Below are 15,578 nucleotides of genomic sequence, written 5' to 3' on the forward strand. Positions count from 1 at the left end.
TTCTGGTACTCTCATCTCATGAGAGACGAATTGGCTCTTGCTCAAGGGACGGGACCATGCGGATATGGGACGTCGAGGGTGACGAGAACGTCACAGCAGTGCGAACTCTTCTCGCTCACCATCCTTCGCCGGTCACACTACCAATGCGACCACCGAACCAGTCCGAGTCTCTGCTTCAAAATGCATTGTGGGACAGGACAGAGGAATTTGTGCTGATTACTACCTCTTGGATTATAGAACCAGATAAGAGACTGCTCATCTGGGTTCCGCTACACTTGCGTGATCGTATAGTAAACTGGCCAGGATGCCGGGCAGTATTCGGTAAAGAAGCTCTCTACCTTGACTTCACTCGATTCAAGTACGGTACTGAATGGGCCCAATGTGCGAGTCAGTCTGCCCTTTGAGTTTTCCCTCTGTAGACTCCTCGGCTTGTTACATAGATGGTTGAGTCACTTGTGGAAATTCTCCGAGTCTTGCCTCCTTTCTTGTTTTTTTTTGCGAGGCACACGGGTTACAGTATATATATTATTCAATTCTGCTGTCCATGGCTAGTTGATGCTGTACTAGTCTATACTGTTGTCTGAATTTCTCCTTCCGCTCCGAAAAATACTTCTAGTCTTAACTCTTCCCGTGTATGGTATGATGTGTTTATCCATGATTGCTTGCGGCTCTATGTATTTGCAGCATGAAAATTAAAGTGGCCTATGTAGAATCCTGAACAGAAGTATCGTACATTATGCTCAAAGTGACTGCTTCAGCCTGAGAACAACAAAAACGAACCGAGAGAGCACACCAGGTGCCGGGATCTTAGCGACACATTCTTCCTTCCCCCAAGTCTTCAAGCTGACGCACGTCCGTGCAAAAATATCGTCTTTGTCAAGTACCGAAATGTCATGATGGGTGAGATGGAGGAAACGAGGAAGGCGCGCATGAACGCGTGACGTCATCTAATATTATCACCGCGTCTCATGCTCAAAGGCCGAGGAACTGGCGCACGTTGCAAACATGCACAGTTTTCATTCGCTTGCGTTTGTTTCAGAACCACACCTTCGACAGTGCTGGCAACGCACCTTCGCCACACACAGTCGTCTAGCCTGCTTTTATACTGTTGAGTTTGAATAGTGTGGCGTGCCATCCTTTCTTTCTTTCCTTGTTTCTCTTGTCTCGCTGAGGTTCAACTGCAAGACCAAGTGTGTTCCCGCGTTGGAGCTCTTCACTCAAGCAGACTACTTGGTAGTAACAGCTCATCTGAATCGTCACCGACGCACCGTTTAATATTCAAAATTAAGTAACGACCCACCATGAAATTTGCACGGTCCGTCTTCACCTCTCTTTCAAACCCGCCCTACATGTTCACATTAATATCAACAGATATCTAGACGATGCCCAGGTACGCTCCATTCTCTCCTTCATCCTCTCGGCCTCGACCTCGCTCTACTACCCGCTCACCAAACACCAGGCACCAGAATGGAAACGTGCCTACATGCAAGTCCTCCCCTCCTCCTCTTTACATACTCCTACTAGCATCTAACACTTGACACCGACCCTCCGCACACGCACACGTAACAGCGACTACCGCGGCCTCAAAAAACGCATCACCGCCGTCCGACGCGCACAAGAAGGCGGAGCCGCATCGCCTGCGCAGGATTCATCCGAACCTGAACATGAGCATGACGCGGATGGGGAGGGCTCGGATACGCAGAAACGGATGTCGCCTGTGAGTATGGAAAAGAGCGATATTCCGGTCGAGCCGTATGTTGGGGATGGAGAGAAGATGGGGGTGATCGAGATCGAGAGGGAGAAAGAGAAGGGAGAGAGGCAGGAGAGGGGTGTGAGTGTTGAAAAGGAGAAGGAAAGACCGAGAGAGGTGGGGAGGGACGGAAGGTGGGGTTCTGTAGCGAAGGAGGATTTGGCTGGCGAGGACGTTGATGTTGAAAAGGAAGCGGATGCGGAGCTAGGAGACAATGAAGATAATTCGGAGGACGAGGATGCTGAGGGTGAAGGAGAAGTCGAAGGCGAACAACGTCGGGGACGTAGTTCACTCAAGAAAGGAAACGACTCGTCGAAATCTGCGCCGCTCAAACTGTCGATATCGACGTCTCGGAGACCAAGGGTGCGTCCTTTCTCCTTTCACCGATCCTGTTCTTACCCCTGTAACTCTTTTACCTCGCCTTCCTTGGCTCTGACTTTGATTATGGTTCTAGGATACCACCTTTGTCACCTCACCCGTTTCACCACTGTCGCCCACCACAGAACAAGACGACCCCCTCCCTCCGACGAATAATGCCAGTGCCAATGGCGTCGCGAGCGGGACCTCCTCGGGCGTGATCAACACCATACGTAACCGAGCTTCCAAGGTCCGAGGTACAGTAACTCTCAACCTTGTCCCCATCCCCGCCCCCCCGTCACATCCACATCTAAACACTGACCGAACCGAAAAAAAACGCTTAAACAAACACAATAGTCCGTTCAAACACATTCACGACACTCCACACCCGCTCCCGCTCCACCCTCGCCCCCAACCTCTTCTCCTCCACCTCTCCCAATCCCGCCAATCCCAACGCCAACACCCCTCCCAACGCCCACAACCTCTCAACCTCTCGCTCCTCCATGTTCTTCCCCACCGCCAACCCTCCCACCCTCTCCGAACTCCTCACCCGCATGTCCTCCTCGCCAGCCCAAGTCGCGTACATCGAAAAGTTGGAGCACGAGCTCGCGAAGATCGAGGCGTTTTATTTGGCTAGGGAGGGAGAGGCAAGAGAGAGGGGGAGGGTTTTGAGGGAGCAGTTGAGGGAGTTGGGGGATCATAGGCGGGTTTTTTATGTGTGCTTCTCTCTCTCCCTCTGCGTTTAGCCTAATACTGACACTACGACCAACACAAACGCTGACAATAACCACATTATCCCTCTCGTGTCGATCATCCTTCACAGGAAGCCCACCCACCCAACCATCATCCCTGGTCCCTCCCTTTCATACCTCTCCCGGGCAGCCAAACGTCAAGACTCGTCCGAAGAGCGGTACATCGGCATCACGCATCCAGTGTTGCAGGTCCGCTCGAGGAGAGGGAAAAGGACGAGCCGGAGTTGACGATCTTTGGAGGTGGGAGCGGGGAACCGGATGCGGAGAAGGATGGAGAGGCGGAGGTGGATGGGCTTGCGGGAGGGGTGGCGAATGATGTGCCTATGGAGCCGAGGGCGAATGGGAATGGACATTGGAGGGGAAAGGATAGGGATTCGTCTCGCGATCGTGAGGCCAGCGGAAGTGGAAATGGGGGTCATGCGAACGGTAATGGCAATGGACTGGGCAACGGGAAACACACGAATGGGAAGCTGAACCCGGAGGAGTATCAGCATGCGAGGAAGAGGTTGAAGAAGGCGGTTTTGGAGTATTATCGGTATGTTCGTCCGTATATCTCTCATGTTTCATCTTTTGTTGTGTGTACTCGTCGCTAAAGTGTTTTTATTTTTCACTGGTCGTTTGGTGAATTGGGGGTTTTGTTTGGACGTGTGGCGTGGTGTGGCGCTGGATGAATAGGGGTCTCGAGGTACTGAACAACTATCGTGTGAGTATCACTCCTTACCTTCCATACTTTGTTGCACTCAACTGGTGTGGTACGTCCGTTATGTGTAGATCCTCAACCTCACAGGCTTCCGAAAAGCGCTCAAAAAGTTCGAGAAGATCACCAAGGTCCGCTTATTCTCTCCTTCTTCTCGCTTTCTTCTCCAAGCTCACCAGCGAATACTTCCGATCGCATTATGCTGACATCGGACTGTGCGCACAGATCCCGCTCCAACAACCATACATGAAAGAACGCGTCGAGCTGAGCGCGTTCGCGAGCGACGAGACCGTGCAGGCGTTGTTGAAGGATATGGAGGATCAGTTCGCGGCACGATTCAGTGCGTGTGCTCTTTCATCCTCTCGTTCCATTTCCCTTTTTTTACACTCTTCACCGCCGCTACCACCACTCCCCGCTCTATGTAATCTGCGCAATAATACTGACCTGCCACCTGGTCGATCTATGTTTGTGTAGCCCGAGGAGACAAGAAGAAGGCGTTGTATCGCCTGCGCGCGGAGGGATCGCGGAAAACCCACCATTTTAGCAGTTTTAGGACGGGAGCGATGTTGGGGCTGGCGATTCCGGCGCTTGTTTCGGGGATCTATCAGAGTTCGTACTTTTCCTTCCCTTTTGCATTTCTCCTATCCTTCCCTTCGCCTGCCCTACTTTCGTCATGTATGGGTAGATTCGGCCATTTTGCGTCATAGAGAACGCGCGAAAGCCGTAGACTGACTGGTCATTGATGAATAGGTTTCCAGCCAGAGACGAGAGCGAAGATCCCGTGGAGCCCGTTATTGTTCATTTATGCTATCCTGTCCACGCCGGCAATCTTCTCGTGTTTGGTGGGGCTGAATCTGTTGGTGTGGAACGTTTCGAGGATCAATTACGTGTTTATATTCGGTGAGTTATGCTGTCTTCGTCCCCTCCCACTCGGTTGATTCAGGTCTTTTTGGCTTTTCGGTTTATGGTTGGCGGTTGGTTGGCGTTGATCAGAACTTGATATACGGACATTACTGGATCATAGGGAATATTTCGAGGTGTGTTCTCCCTGCTGTCATCCCCACTATCCGTTCGCTCAACATACTGTTTACTGTCTTGATCGAACAGATCCCAGCTATTGCGTGCGCTTCTCTATGCTATGCGTTCTGGCTATCCTTCGCTCGTATAGGCGGGGACAGCGTCTCAGCGACAATATGGCCCCTCGTGTGGCTACTTTTCATGCTCGTGTTGATGGTGAATCCGATACCGGTACTGTCGAGGAGTACTAGGTTTTGGTTCTTGAGGAATGTGGGGAGATTGTTGACGAGTGGGTTGCATCGCGTCGAGGTGTGTGCTCGCTACCCTACCCATATAAGAGGCGAACTTTGATGTTCGAGCGTGCTTATCCTCCTTTGATTTGGATGTAGTTCGCAGATTTCTGGTTGGGGTACGTCCCTTGTCCACGTCGTCAGTCAAATGACGGGAGACTGACTTACCCTTACATTTGCATGTCTTCCCAATCACCTCGGTGACCGACCCCACACAGCGACCAATTCTGCTCCTTAGTCTTCTCCGTCAGCAATATCTGGTTCATCGGCTGTGCCTACTCCATCGGCTTCGAAGACGACAAACCCTGGGATCACTGTCAAGTCTCGAACCAATGGGCGGTCCACTTCGTGCTCTCTGCGCTGCCGTTCTTGATCCGGTTGGTACAGAGTATAAGACGTTATAGCGATTCGGGGTTGATCACGCATTTGATCAATGTGAGTGCTTCTGCGCCCCCTTTTGGGTTGATGGAGATCAGGCTGACATTGGAATGGAATAGGGAGGGAAGTACGCAACTGGAATTGTGTATCTTTTGATTTATCATATCTGGAGACATAATGGTGAGTCTCCTTCGTATTTTGAACTCGGGACGATATGAGCGCAAAGCTGAAACGATGAGCAGGACGAGGTCGTGGAGTTGACTTTGTCTTCTTTGTTCTCCTTGGCTCGATATACGCCATCTATGCTTCGTCTTGGGTGAGTCCTCCTTATAACCCTTGTTTTTGGCTAGGGTGTAGCTCGTTCGAAAGCGACTGACCCATTCTCGATCATGGATAGGACTTGCTGATGGACTGGTCGATCATGAAACCGCACGCGAGGTATCCTTTCCTTAGGCCGGAACTACTGTATTCTAGTTATATACCCGTGCGCATAACTTCTTCTTTCTTCCTATCGTATGCGCTCTCTGACTTTCATCCCCTCAAATCGCACAGCTGTATTATTTCGCCATTGTAAGCCCATATTTGCTCTCTCCTTCACAATGCAGAACCACAGAGTCTGATGTGTTGTTGACCGCGATAATTGTCTAGGTTACAAACATCCTCATCCGCTTCATCTGGGTGCTTTACATCCCGGACGCCGGTCCTGGGATGCCGTTCAGGACGTGGATAACGGGCATGCTTGAGATTTTACGACGGTGGCAATGGAACTTCTGTGCGTAGCTTTCTTTCTTTCTAGGAAGTACAGCATGGCTAAGATGTGTATAGATCGTCTCGAGAACGAACATCTAGGTAACATGGATCAGTACCGTATCACGCGGGAAGTACCTCTCCCATATTCGTTTGACGACGTCCTACCGGAATCGGACGAGGACGAGACTGGGATTAGTGGCGTTGGACGTATTAGCGGCGCGAAGGGTGCGAAGAAGGGAAGATAGGGCTATGTGGTAAGATGGTACGGGGTACTTGGAGTCCGAGTTCGAAAAGGTTGAAGGTATCGGTGGCTTGTGGGTAGCTTGGCGTGTGGAAGTCGGAGAGTGCGGTAGGGTTTCACCTTCATAGACAAAATAGACTCAATGATAGACTTGCATCACAGTCGTTCATTTTACATACATTTTATTGGATAAAATTACCGTCGATGGTTTACATACTTCGTTTCCGGTCACAGTCCACTCTTTTCACATATTCTGGGATTTCTCGATTCTACTTTCATAGTCTGGCAGCTTGCTCTGGTGTCTTGTCTGTATATATGCTTCGTGTTCGTTACTTCGCTTCCGCTTTCATACGGTTTCATGTCCGCTCTCGCTTTCGAATTGTTTCTGTGTCTACGCAGCAGTCATTTTACTGCGATGTTCAGCCTTCTTGGAGCCCGCAGCCAGTGTCTACGCTGGCGTCTCAGTCATCGTCAAGAATAAAGACTGCATCAAGGCGCAATCCCAACCATGAAAATGTATACAAAGCAGATCAAAAGGATCGAAGTAACACAGCGGACGTACAAGAAATCAAGACAGCTGGTAAATCCGGTCAAACAGAAAAGTCACAGCACTTAGGACAATAGTAGAAGACTGGGCTGTTCTTCAACGCTTCCCGAATCTCTTCTTCAACCCCTTTCTTCACAAAAGCAGGATCAGGGTTTGCTTTGGCTTGCTCGATGAACTTGTCATAATCTAACTGATAACCGCTATCCTCTGCCCATGTTAACTTCTCCCTTGCCAAAACGATAACCTTCTCCAGGCTGTGTGGGGTGCCGCACATGGGATATCGAGCGATAGGGAGAGCGGCGATGGCGTTACCGGTAGGGAGGGATGGATCAACCGTTTCATCCCAATCATGCAGAATATACGCCTGGTCGTTCGAGTCGAGCCAGGCCGGGATGTCTTCGGCGGTCAGATCGAGAATTTCGCTGCAGGCGGCGTGGACCCAAAGTCTGCATTTTGAACACCAGCGAAGCTCGTCTTCAACGGTGTTGTATATATTTCCTCTCCTGCATCCGTTGTAGCAGATTTTAACCCACTAAAATGCATGGAGTTTCATGAGCATAATGAACAAGAAAACATCTAACCACCGTCACTCACATGAATTATGGGGATTTCATCAGTGTCGTGTGTCATCGTAGTCCATATAAGGCATATTGGTGTTGTTGCCATCGTCGAACTTTTGCAGGTCACATACACCTACATAGCATCGCGACACACATTAGTATTGAACAATTGATTACAAGAGCTCTGGAAGTGTCATTGGTACCTTCAATTATAGATAAAGGATGGACTACGACATAATTCGGATCTTCGATTAAGACATGTTCATACGGGCTGAGGGCAGAGAGATGGCTGTTGAATCATTCGCCGGTGGCAGATATTAACTAGGTACTGCATAATATATGTTTGGACGATACATATAGCACGTACCGAGCCTCTGAATCCTCATAATTGTCGAACATCCATTGTGCACCATTCAACCATCGAACCCTGAATAATGGCTCCAAGAACTTATCCTGAAGAGTCAAGAATTAGTGCACAGAGGTTCAGGAAAGCCTCTTGATCGCACCTACAGGGATATTCTGCTTTTGGACAGCGAAGATCTCATGAACCAACCCGATACGGTAGATGTTACCACTCCTACTTCCTTTTTCCCTGAATTCATGAACATCCTTTGTTCCTTTCGGCCATATTTCTTTTACCGGAATTGCGTAGATGCTGAGAGTCACAATACTAACGGTCAGCCGCACGGCGATTCACGAAAGAGGACGAAGACTGACTAGTCGCCGACACGGACCGTTGCTTCTAATCGACCGTTATGAACTACACAATACCCCATTATTACTGGTTAGTATTTGCAAACCAAAATATTGAAACGGAGGAATACTGATGTCTACTTCATTGTAGTGAACCAGGGGTTTGCCTTGGTAGACGGAGTCAGGTATGACATCTGCACTGGCTTCAGTCCAATCTGTTTTTACGCGCCGACACATGTTGGCAAGGCAAGGTGAAGGCATAACAAATCTTCGTCGGTGAAGATGCTGGTGTCACACGAAAAGAGTAAAACAAGGCTGGACCAAGGCTGAAGCAGCCACCAACGGCGACATCGGACAGGACAACTTGAACTTGGGCCTAAGCGCAAGAATTCAACTACCAAGAGGAGAGTATCAAAGTTTTTGCTCGGAGATTGCTTGATGCGTCCCGGACCCAAGCCGTCAGTGAGCGATTAGTGAGCGAGCAAGAGAGACAATGGTCACGATAAATTTCAAGTTGGCCGTCTTAACGATGTGGCGTGTGCAGCGGAACTTGCCGGGGCTGAACGCCATGTTGTCGGGATAATCAATCATTTTGTTGACCGTAAGTTCGAAGCCTCCGTTCGGACCATCCGGGCACAGTCAAGTTTCACCGCCAGTGTATCGTCGTGTACCTACTATATCCTGGAGCGATATATACAACCTTATCGATACCATCAGGTGTTATCAACTTGGAAAATACGTTTTCTGCGAAACCGTTCAACAAAGCCCAAACTTCTACCTTCCTCCATTGCAGTATCTGACTCTTCGACTGTCATGTCTGGGGTCAAAGGTAAACGTCTCTACAAAGCGCTCACCAGTCTTCCTTCCTACAGCTCGGCAGAGTTTGTAGGAGATGGCGGTGCGTGTCTCATCCCTCACGTCTCAACAATCATTCTGAATCTAATCCCTGCTCGCTATAACCCCCTTGGTCATTGGCAGTCATCAGTGTAACTTCGTCTTTTCAAGACCATATCCGTAATACCAGGCGTTCATTCTTGAAGACGATCTTCTTCGCGACCGAATGGGAGACCGGAGACTTGAAGGTCACCAGATCGTTACCCCAGGACGTTTCATCGGACATCCAAGCTACTCTATACTCGCCGTCCCGGACGTTCAACGCAATCCTTCGGGAGACGTCCACCGATGGGATCAAGAAGCGCTTCGTCGAGATTTGGTACACTCAGGAATCCCGCCTCGAGGCGGAGTTAGAAGTCACTTCCCTACATGGCTCTTTCTATAGTTCTTGTATGTCAACATCATTCAAGACCCCGTACCACTCATTTGACAAATCTCACTCAAAATCTCCACCTGGACATGTAGCCGACTTCAAGTCCCTTTCGTTCTCACCGTCGGAGAATGCTCTGGTGTATAGCGCCGAAGCGAACGAGATAGCTACAGAGGATGCAGACCCATATGCACGCTTTCGCTACATTCCAGACGGCGGAGAGAGCATGACTGGACTGAGGCGCCCCACTTTATTCGTGGCGGTTTGGAAACAAACAGAAGATGAAGCGATGTCAGAAATGACGGTGCAAAGCCTCGAGCTCCCTAAGGACAAATTGGCATCTCCCTGTGTCATTTTTGGACAGGCAGTCTTCGCCCAGGATGACACCATTATAGCTACGGGATATCAGTACACAGAGGATGGCCGCCGCCTTGGGACGATATGGTGCGCGAACCGCCCTTGCGCGGTGTGGGAACTTCGATTCGACATTACCAAGGTCGAGGACAAGAAGACGGCCGGGGAGGACAAGAAGTTGGCCAGCTGTACCATAATTTCACCCACCATAATCTCCAACTCGACTCTATCCTCGAGGTTTCCTCGAGTATACAAGGATCCGACCTCTGGGCATAGCACCGCTCTCTGGCTGTCCCATGCTACCGGTGGCGCACACTTTTCTTGCTTCTCACTCCACTCATTCGACCTTCAAGCAAGGAAATCTACTGAACTCATTCCAGTCGTTTCGAAGCCCGACACTTCCTTCATGGCAGGTTTCAGTGGGTTGATCCCAGGGATCCCCAAACAACCTTTCCTAGTTTTCAATGGGAAAACTTACATGATTGCTCAGTCTGGTTCGGGAACCAAACAGGAGATACTCTTGATCGATACGACCGAGCCATGCCACGTCGTCTTCCTCACTCGTCGAAGCGCGGTCGCAGGGGAGGTGTATTTTGATCATTGGTGCTGGAACGTCATCGCCACAGATGGTGGCCATAACGTTCTCCTTTGGAGAAGCTCGTCTATCAGGCCTCCACAGCTGTTACTGGGAACCTTGACAGGCTCCTCCACATCGCCGTCGCTTCGTTTACAAGTCATTGATGAGGTGCATCTTCCACTGAAGCGTGAGTCCATGAGTCTTTATCTCCTGTCTATATTATCGTGACTTGCTGATGTTTTGTGCTTTCGTCAGTGCAAACGGCTATATCATCATTGAAGCTCTCAGTCGTTCGCATACCCGATCGATCACCCTTCGAAATGATCTTAATCGAGCACTCGTTGCCACTGGACTCTACCACGTCTCGCTCTGCACGCCCGTTGGTGACTTGGATCCACGGTGGTCCTCATGGTTCTTACCTAACCAGCTTCTATCCTGTTGTTATTGCACTAGCCCTACAAGGGTGTAAGTCGACCTCGACCGATCTGCATATATTCGCCGTCCTGACCAGTTCGTCATCATGATATAGATACCATTTCTATGCCCAACTACACAGGCTCTACTGGTCACGGAGACGATTTCGTGCAGAAACTGGTGGGAAAATGTGGAACGCTCGACGTAGACGACGTTATGGCGTCTGTGAAGCATTTGATCGAGATCGGTGTGGCGGAGGAAGGTCCTGGTAAACAACTCGTCTTGGGCGGTAGTCATGGAGGTTTCATCGCCGGTCATCGTTCGTCCATCACTCCTTCCGTTTGATGTTCATTCGTGCTAATGAATCTTTCATGACAGTCCTCGGACAATATCCCGACTTCTTCTCCGCTGGCGTTCTTCTCAATCCCGTGATAACTCCCGAGCCATCCTACTCCGATATTCCGGATTGGTATTTCGAGGAATTTGGTGTCCACTTTGACGCCAAGACACTCCTAACACCATCCACCTACGAGAAATTGTGGCCGATGTCTGCTATATCGCACGTAGACAAGGTGAAAGCGCCTGTATTGCTCCTCATGGGGTTGGACGATCGTAGGGTGGCGAACACGCATGGTAGGGCGTTCTACCATGCTTTGAAGGGGAGAGGGATGGAAGTCGAGATGCTGGAATTCAAAGGGGAGGCACATCCGATCGATGGCGTGGAAGCTGCACGAGTATGTTGGGAGGCGGAAGTGGATTGGTTTGAGCGGTTTAGAGCATAAGAATGTAGGATCCAACCGTGGGCTGGGGTGTTCACAACGGCGATGTATTACCCTTCAGAAATGCTGCACACCCTTGCGAGTGTCATAGAGTACGAGCAGCGGCGATCGCTGAAAGACAGGTATCAAATAGGCACCGAACGAGGGTTCTCTAATATACATCCAGTTGAGACCATACGTGGAACGCAACTACTTCATCGACGAAGCAATTTGGTCCAGCTCTCTAGAGATCATCGAATTTGGGCTTCTCTTTCTCAGTTGTCTGTACCGACCCAGCCATAGTCAGCACCCACAACCCCACCGGGTAGTTTGACAAGCAAAAAACACTCACTCGAGCTTCACCTTATCGCCCCTCTCCTTACACTCCTGACCCGCTGACCTCCACTCGCCGCACTCCACGTAGAGGTCGACTCGCTTCGGCGCATCGCACCTAGCGACATAAGTCGCGGCCTCCTTTGGGAAACCCTTCTCGACGAGGTGACGGACAAACGCTTCGTACCCGATCGGAGACCGTTTGGACTTGGAGAAAGCCTCGAGCCCTTCAAAGTCGCGGGTGGACGTGAGGGCGTGGAGCTTAAGATACCAAAACCTACGGGAAATCAGCGATCGTACCCACAGAAATGTGAGCTTTAGTCAATGTACCGTTTGTCTGGGACTTTGAAGTCCGACTTGACCTTGTCGGCTCGTTTTGACATTCCATTGACGAGGCATATCCGTATCGTCTCGTTAATGCTGACGCCAAAAAAGGGAATCTTATTGTCGGTTTCCTTCTCAAGCTGTTGTTGCAGCGTAAGCAAGCGAGAATATTCATCCATCGACTAAAATGACGAATTATGTTTAGGTTCGGGTACTTAGCTCGAGAACCGAGATGTGCTGACCTTCGCCTCAAAAGTCCGCTCCTTGTCTTCGGAAAAGAACTTCTGAGCTGCTTTGACAGATGTCATCTTCGACGCAGGATCCTAGAGAGCGAATAGTCATTTAGAGTTCGCATGCTACTGATTAGGTTTAAGGGCACGCACCTGCATGCGACTCGCTTCGTCCAAGCACAAGACAGCACTTTCGACTCGCCTATCGTCGGAGTAATAAAAATCGCGCAACATCTCTCGGTTCTGTTCCCTAGCGTAGACCTGCAACAATTTACTCGCTGGCGCGAGCTTCGATCCGCCATCTTCGATCAGTCGGAAGAACGTCCCCAAAGGAAGACGATTGTAGAGGTGCAGTAGGACGTGATACACTGCACACCGTACCGTTGAGTAAGTGATTGGAGAGCACGAACATGGGGGATCCTCACCGAGATCTGTGTCACCGCTGTCCACCGCCTTTTGTAGGGCGAGGCGGTCCTCCTTCATGGACAGGAGTAGAGGGACCTGATCTGACGCTCTCGGTTCATAGTCCAACAGCTGAGGAAATACAAACGGCACCGTTAGCACGAGCCTCATTGGCACCGGCTCGAGAAACAAACTAGAACTGACCCTCGTAGCTAGCCCTGTTCTTCCAACTTCCCAAGCTTTCTTCGCAATCTCCGCATAACTAACCCCACCGGCACCCAGTGCTTGGAACTTGTCCACAATGCTCTTGCAAACTTCGTCATCCGCACTCAGCTCAGCGTCCTTGCCCGAACCCGTAGTGGTAGGCTTGGACTTTAGAATCTTAGCGGACGCCCAGTGTTTGAGGACATTGTTTGGTGGGAGGGAGAGGAAGGATGAGACGCGGAGAGCGAGGAGATGAAGGTTGCGGGAAGTGAGTCGAGAGATGAGATGATTTGGGGAAAGGTATTGATATCTGGAAGGAAGTCAGCCTCAATGTAGTAAAGGAACGGTGGAGTACTCGTACTGAGAATATGTGATAGGGATCCCAATTTCGTAAAATCGAACAGCATTGAGCACCTTGAGGGTTTGGCCCATGTTCACGAAGTCTGTGGGGTTGTATAAGTCCAAGAAAGCCCTTCCGAATTTCGCAGCCTGCAAAAGGCTCGTGAGGAGATCTATACATCAACAGCATTGAGAAACTTACGTTCAGTAGCTTGCGTTGCCACACTGGCTCCCACTCATGGCCCGCTGCATCAATCATCTCGTCGACAGCAGCAGCTAACTCAGGACGTATGCTCCGGATATTCTCGTCCGCCTTCGGTGACCTATTACTGAAGTTCTCCCAGGCGTCGTATAAGATAGCAGCTGGCGATGTTGAGCCTGGACGGAAGACGGAAACTGAGGCGGCTGAACAGGCAAAAATACAATGAGAAGATAGAATACAACATGCAGAGCATGTAAAATGTACCGTACCCGGGACTTTCTGGATGAAGTCGCAGACATCTGGTCCAATAACCCGCACTCCATCGAGTTCGGTGACAGCGAATATTGGACCCGAATAGAAATACCTACTCGCCACACAATCAATGTGGCACCGCATGAGAGAGTAAATATACATACTGCAGAGTATCACCAAATGGACCGACAAGAACAGCGAGTCCATCCCAAGTCACCAAGATAGCGTCGTTCCCACACCATTCTACCTGCCTTACAGGTCCATCCGCTCCAATTACTTGTGACGTATCGAACTCCGCGAGGTTTCTCTGGAAGTCTGTCGACACAACCCAGAGCGTGCCAGTCACCGTGAGCATTGCGAGAGACTTTCCGTTCGGGGAGGCGGACATGTAGGAGAAGGGGCCGCGGGAAAGCCGTTGGTCGATGGTTTCTAAGTTGTCTACGGAGAGAATGCTGGAATCGACGGAGAGCAGCACTTCGACATGTCGTGAAAGGGTGAAATCTGGAGGGATGATAGTCCATGCATGTGGCGGCTCCGACATCCCTGTCTCGTTGTATGGGTCAACCATAGTTATACCGATAGCAGTAAAAGTACTCACCTGGATTCGCAAGCGTCAGTGGCTTCGCTCCTTCCCACCCCTTCACCTCCAAGAGCTGTAACGTTCCAGTCATAGCCACCAGCCCATTCTCGTGTATCTTTGCATCAATGATCCCAACTTCTGTTGCGTCGCTTCCTAACGAAAACTGCGCGTAATCTCCTTGAAGGTCGTATAGTCGGTAGACGCCTTCCTCGTTCAAGACGACGAGTCTCTCGTCACCCGTCCAACCGAAGCGAATGATCTTTCCCTGGTCCCACTATCGTATAGCATAGTCAGCACGCATATTCGGCCTCGCAGAAGTGAAATATATCCACACTGAATAGTAATCGTCCTTCACCCGCCGGCGAGAACACCTGAATCTGAGCTTTCGCGAACACGGGTGTGGCGCGTCCAAGCGCAATCATCTTGGTATTGTCCCGCATTAGAGCTAGACATCGTTTGAACATGGCATTGCACCATAATGCATGTAAAATTCATACCTATTGGACCGCCATATCGACATCCCGCCACGATACAATCGCCAAGGTTGGGAAGTTTCCCGTGTATGGAGTAGACTTGCTGCCGTCGGTAGAAGACATTACTATCTTGCATGGCCTCCCATGACAGCGTAGGGTGTTCTGTCATGCTTCAGGTCTCCCAGTATATTATAACAGTAAAAATCCAAGTTATGAAGCAGATGTATCGAGCCCTGAGTCTGACATGAAGTTGGTCGGAAAGCCAGGTGTGTTAACTGAGGACGGTCCGCAACGGCCCGCACCTCGACGCGACCACGTGCACTAACGCGTCGCGTCCCAAATTCCAATTGTGTTCTCTTGTTGCGGCAACTAGAACGCCTTGGACGACGTCTCTTTCCAATGAGTACATGTGTCCAAAATGTCAATGGCGAAACCGTGTTGAAACCGTGTGTCAGAATTCATTGATAGTGGTAAGTAAGTACAGTGCGTGACCAATTCAATTTATCAACGTTTACCCATGCGAATGTAACGAAAGCAAGTACACCAGTCGAATTCGGAAACAACTGTAAAAGCAACGAAAAAAAGCAACGAAGATAGGACCAGCCCCTATACCAAGAGAATGAAGTATTCACGAAGGAAGTGAACATAAGCTTATAATACCAAAGGAATATAGAGTCGCTAAGAAATATAATAACGATATTGTAATAAACGCATGCACGTCCGGCAGCTAAAAGTGCGAGTGGCAATCAGGGAATAATGGAGGAAAGTAGTCCTGCCGAGCCTATGTGAAAGTGTATCGAACATCATTTAAAAGAGTGAATAGTCGTTGAGTTCGTATGT

General features: G+C 50.0%; 4 protein-coding genes across 4 annotated transcripts; 2 read left to right on the plus strand and 2 right to left on the minus strand.

The window, feature by feature from the left end:
• Window positions 1-1,301: 1,301 nt before the first annotated feature.
• On the plus strand, window positions 1,302-6,236 carry STEHIDRAFT_154757 (EXS-domain-containing protein; the record flags this gene model as incomplete). Its single annotated transcript, XM_007301914.1, has 22 exons — window positions 1,302-1,315; window positions 1,372-1,390; window positions 1,467-1,489; window positions 1,570-2,113; window positions 2,205-2,364; window positions 2,465-2,814; window positions 2,931-3,394; window positions 3,535-3,562; window positions 3,631-3,687; window positions 3,782-3,896; window positions 4,031-4,165; window positions 4,315-4,456; window positions 4,581-4,593; window positions 4,664-4,882; window positions 4,963-4,982; window positions 5,082-5,298; window positions 5,361-5,421; window positions 5,484-5,557; window positions 5,639-5,725; window positions 5,794-5,811; window positions 5,890-6,013; window positions 6,067-6,236. 22 exons carry the CDS (start codon window positions 1,302-1,304, stop codon window positions 6,234-6,236), a joined length of 3,054 nt encoding a protein of 1,017 aa, XP_007301976.1.
• A 586-nt stretch (window positions 6,237-6,822) lies between these two features.
• Window positions 6,823-8,269, minus strand: STEHIDRAFT_154758 (uncharacterized protein; the record flags this gene model as incomplete). Its single annotated transcript, XM_007301915.1, has 7 exons — window positions 6,823-7,311; window positions 7,374-7,472; window positions 7,571-7,628; window positions 7,707-7,792; window positions 7,850-7,994; window positions 8,057-8,081; window positions 8,140-8,269. 7 exons carry the CDS (start codon window positions 8,267-8,269, stop codon window positions 6,823-6,825), a joined length of 1,032 nt encoding a protein of 343 aa, XP_007301977.1.
• A 394-nt stretch (window positions 8,270-8,663) lies between these two features.
• STEHIDRAFT_145816 (alpha/beta-hydrolase) lies at window positions 8,664-11,451 on the plus strand. The gene is made up of 6 exons (XM_007301916.1): window positions 8,664-8,930; window positions 9,011-9,316; window positions 9,392-10,414; window positions 10,483-10,692; window positions 10,757-10,960; window positions 11,020-11,451. Exons 1-6 carry the CDS (start codon window positions 8,846-8,848, stop codon window positions 11,421-11,423), a joined length of 2,232 nt encoding a protein of 743 aa, XP_007301978.1. The 5' UTR covers window positions 8,664-8,845; the 3' UTR covers window positions 11,424-11,451.
• A 29-nt stretch (window positions 11,452-11,480) lies between these two features.
• Window positions 11,481-14,956, minus strand: STEHIDRAFT_145817 (vacuolar assembling/sorting protein VPS16). Its single transcript, XM_007301917.1, has 14 exons — window positions 14,763-14,956; window positions 14,598-14,710; window positions 14,284-14,539; window positions 13,850-14,228; window positions 13,703-13,797; window positions 13,434-13,636; window positions 13,254-13,381; window positions 12,893-13,202; window positions 12,712-12,820; window positions 12,440-12,654; window positions 12,299-12,379; window positions 12,063-12,238; window positions 11,752-12,009; window positions 11,481-11,682 (listed from the first exon to the last, which is right to left on the minus strand). The coding sequence occupies exons 1-14, from the start codon at window positions 14,905-14,907 to the stop codon at window positions 11,610-11,612; spliced, it is 2,541 nt and encodes an 846-aa protein (XP_007301979.1). The 5' UTR covers window positions 14,908-14,956; the 3' UTR covers window positions 11,481-11,609.
• Window positions 14,957-15,578: the final 622 nt, after the last annotated feature.

The sequence above is a fragment of the Stereum hirsutum genome (genome assembly GCF_000264905.1).
Source record: "Stereum hirsutum FP-91666 SS1 unplaced genomic scaffold STEHIscaffold_4, whole genome shotgun sequence".
Taxonomy (NCBI): Eukaryota; Fungi; Basidiomycota; class Agaricomycetes; order Russulales; family Stereaceae; genus Stereum; species Stereum hirsutum.

Coding starts and splice junctions, on each gene's coding strand:
- STEHIDRAFT_145816 (XM_007301916.1), top strand. CDS start 8,846: ATGTCTGGGGTCAAAGGTAAACGTCTCTACAAAGCGCTCACCAGTCTT. Junction 9,317..9,391: donor TGGCTCTTTCTATAGTTCTT/GTATGTCAACAT, acceptor CTGGACATGTAG/CCGACTTCAAGTCCCTTTCG. Junction 10,693..10,756: donor TGCACTAGCCCTACAAGGGT/GTAAGTCGACCT, acceptor ATCATGATATAG/ATACCATTTCTATGCCCAAC.
- STEHIDRAFT_145817 (XM_007301917.1), bottom strand. CDS start 14,907: ATGACAGAACACCCTACGCTGTCATGGGAGGCCATGCAAGATAGTAAT. Junction 13,203..13,253: donor ATCCCTATCACATATTCTCA/GTACGAGTACTC, acceptor ACTTCCTTCCAG/ATATCAATACCTTTCCCCAA. Junction 12,821..12,892: donor GAACAGGGCTAGCTACGAGG/GTCAGTTCTAGT, acceptor GTATTTCCTCAG/CTGTTGGACTATGAACCGAG.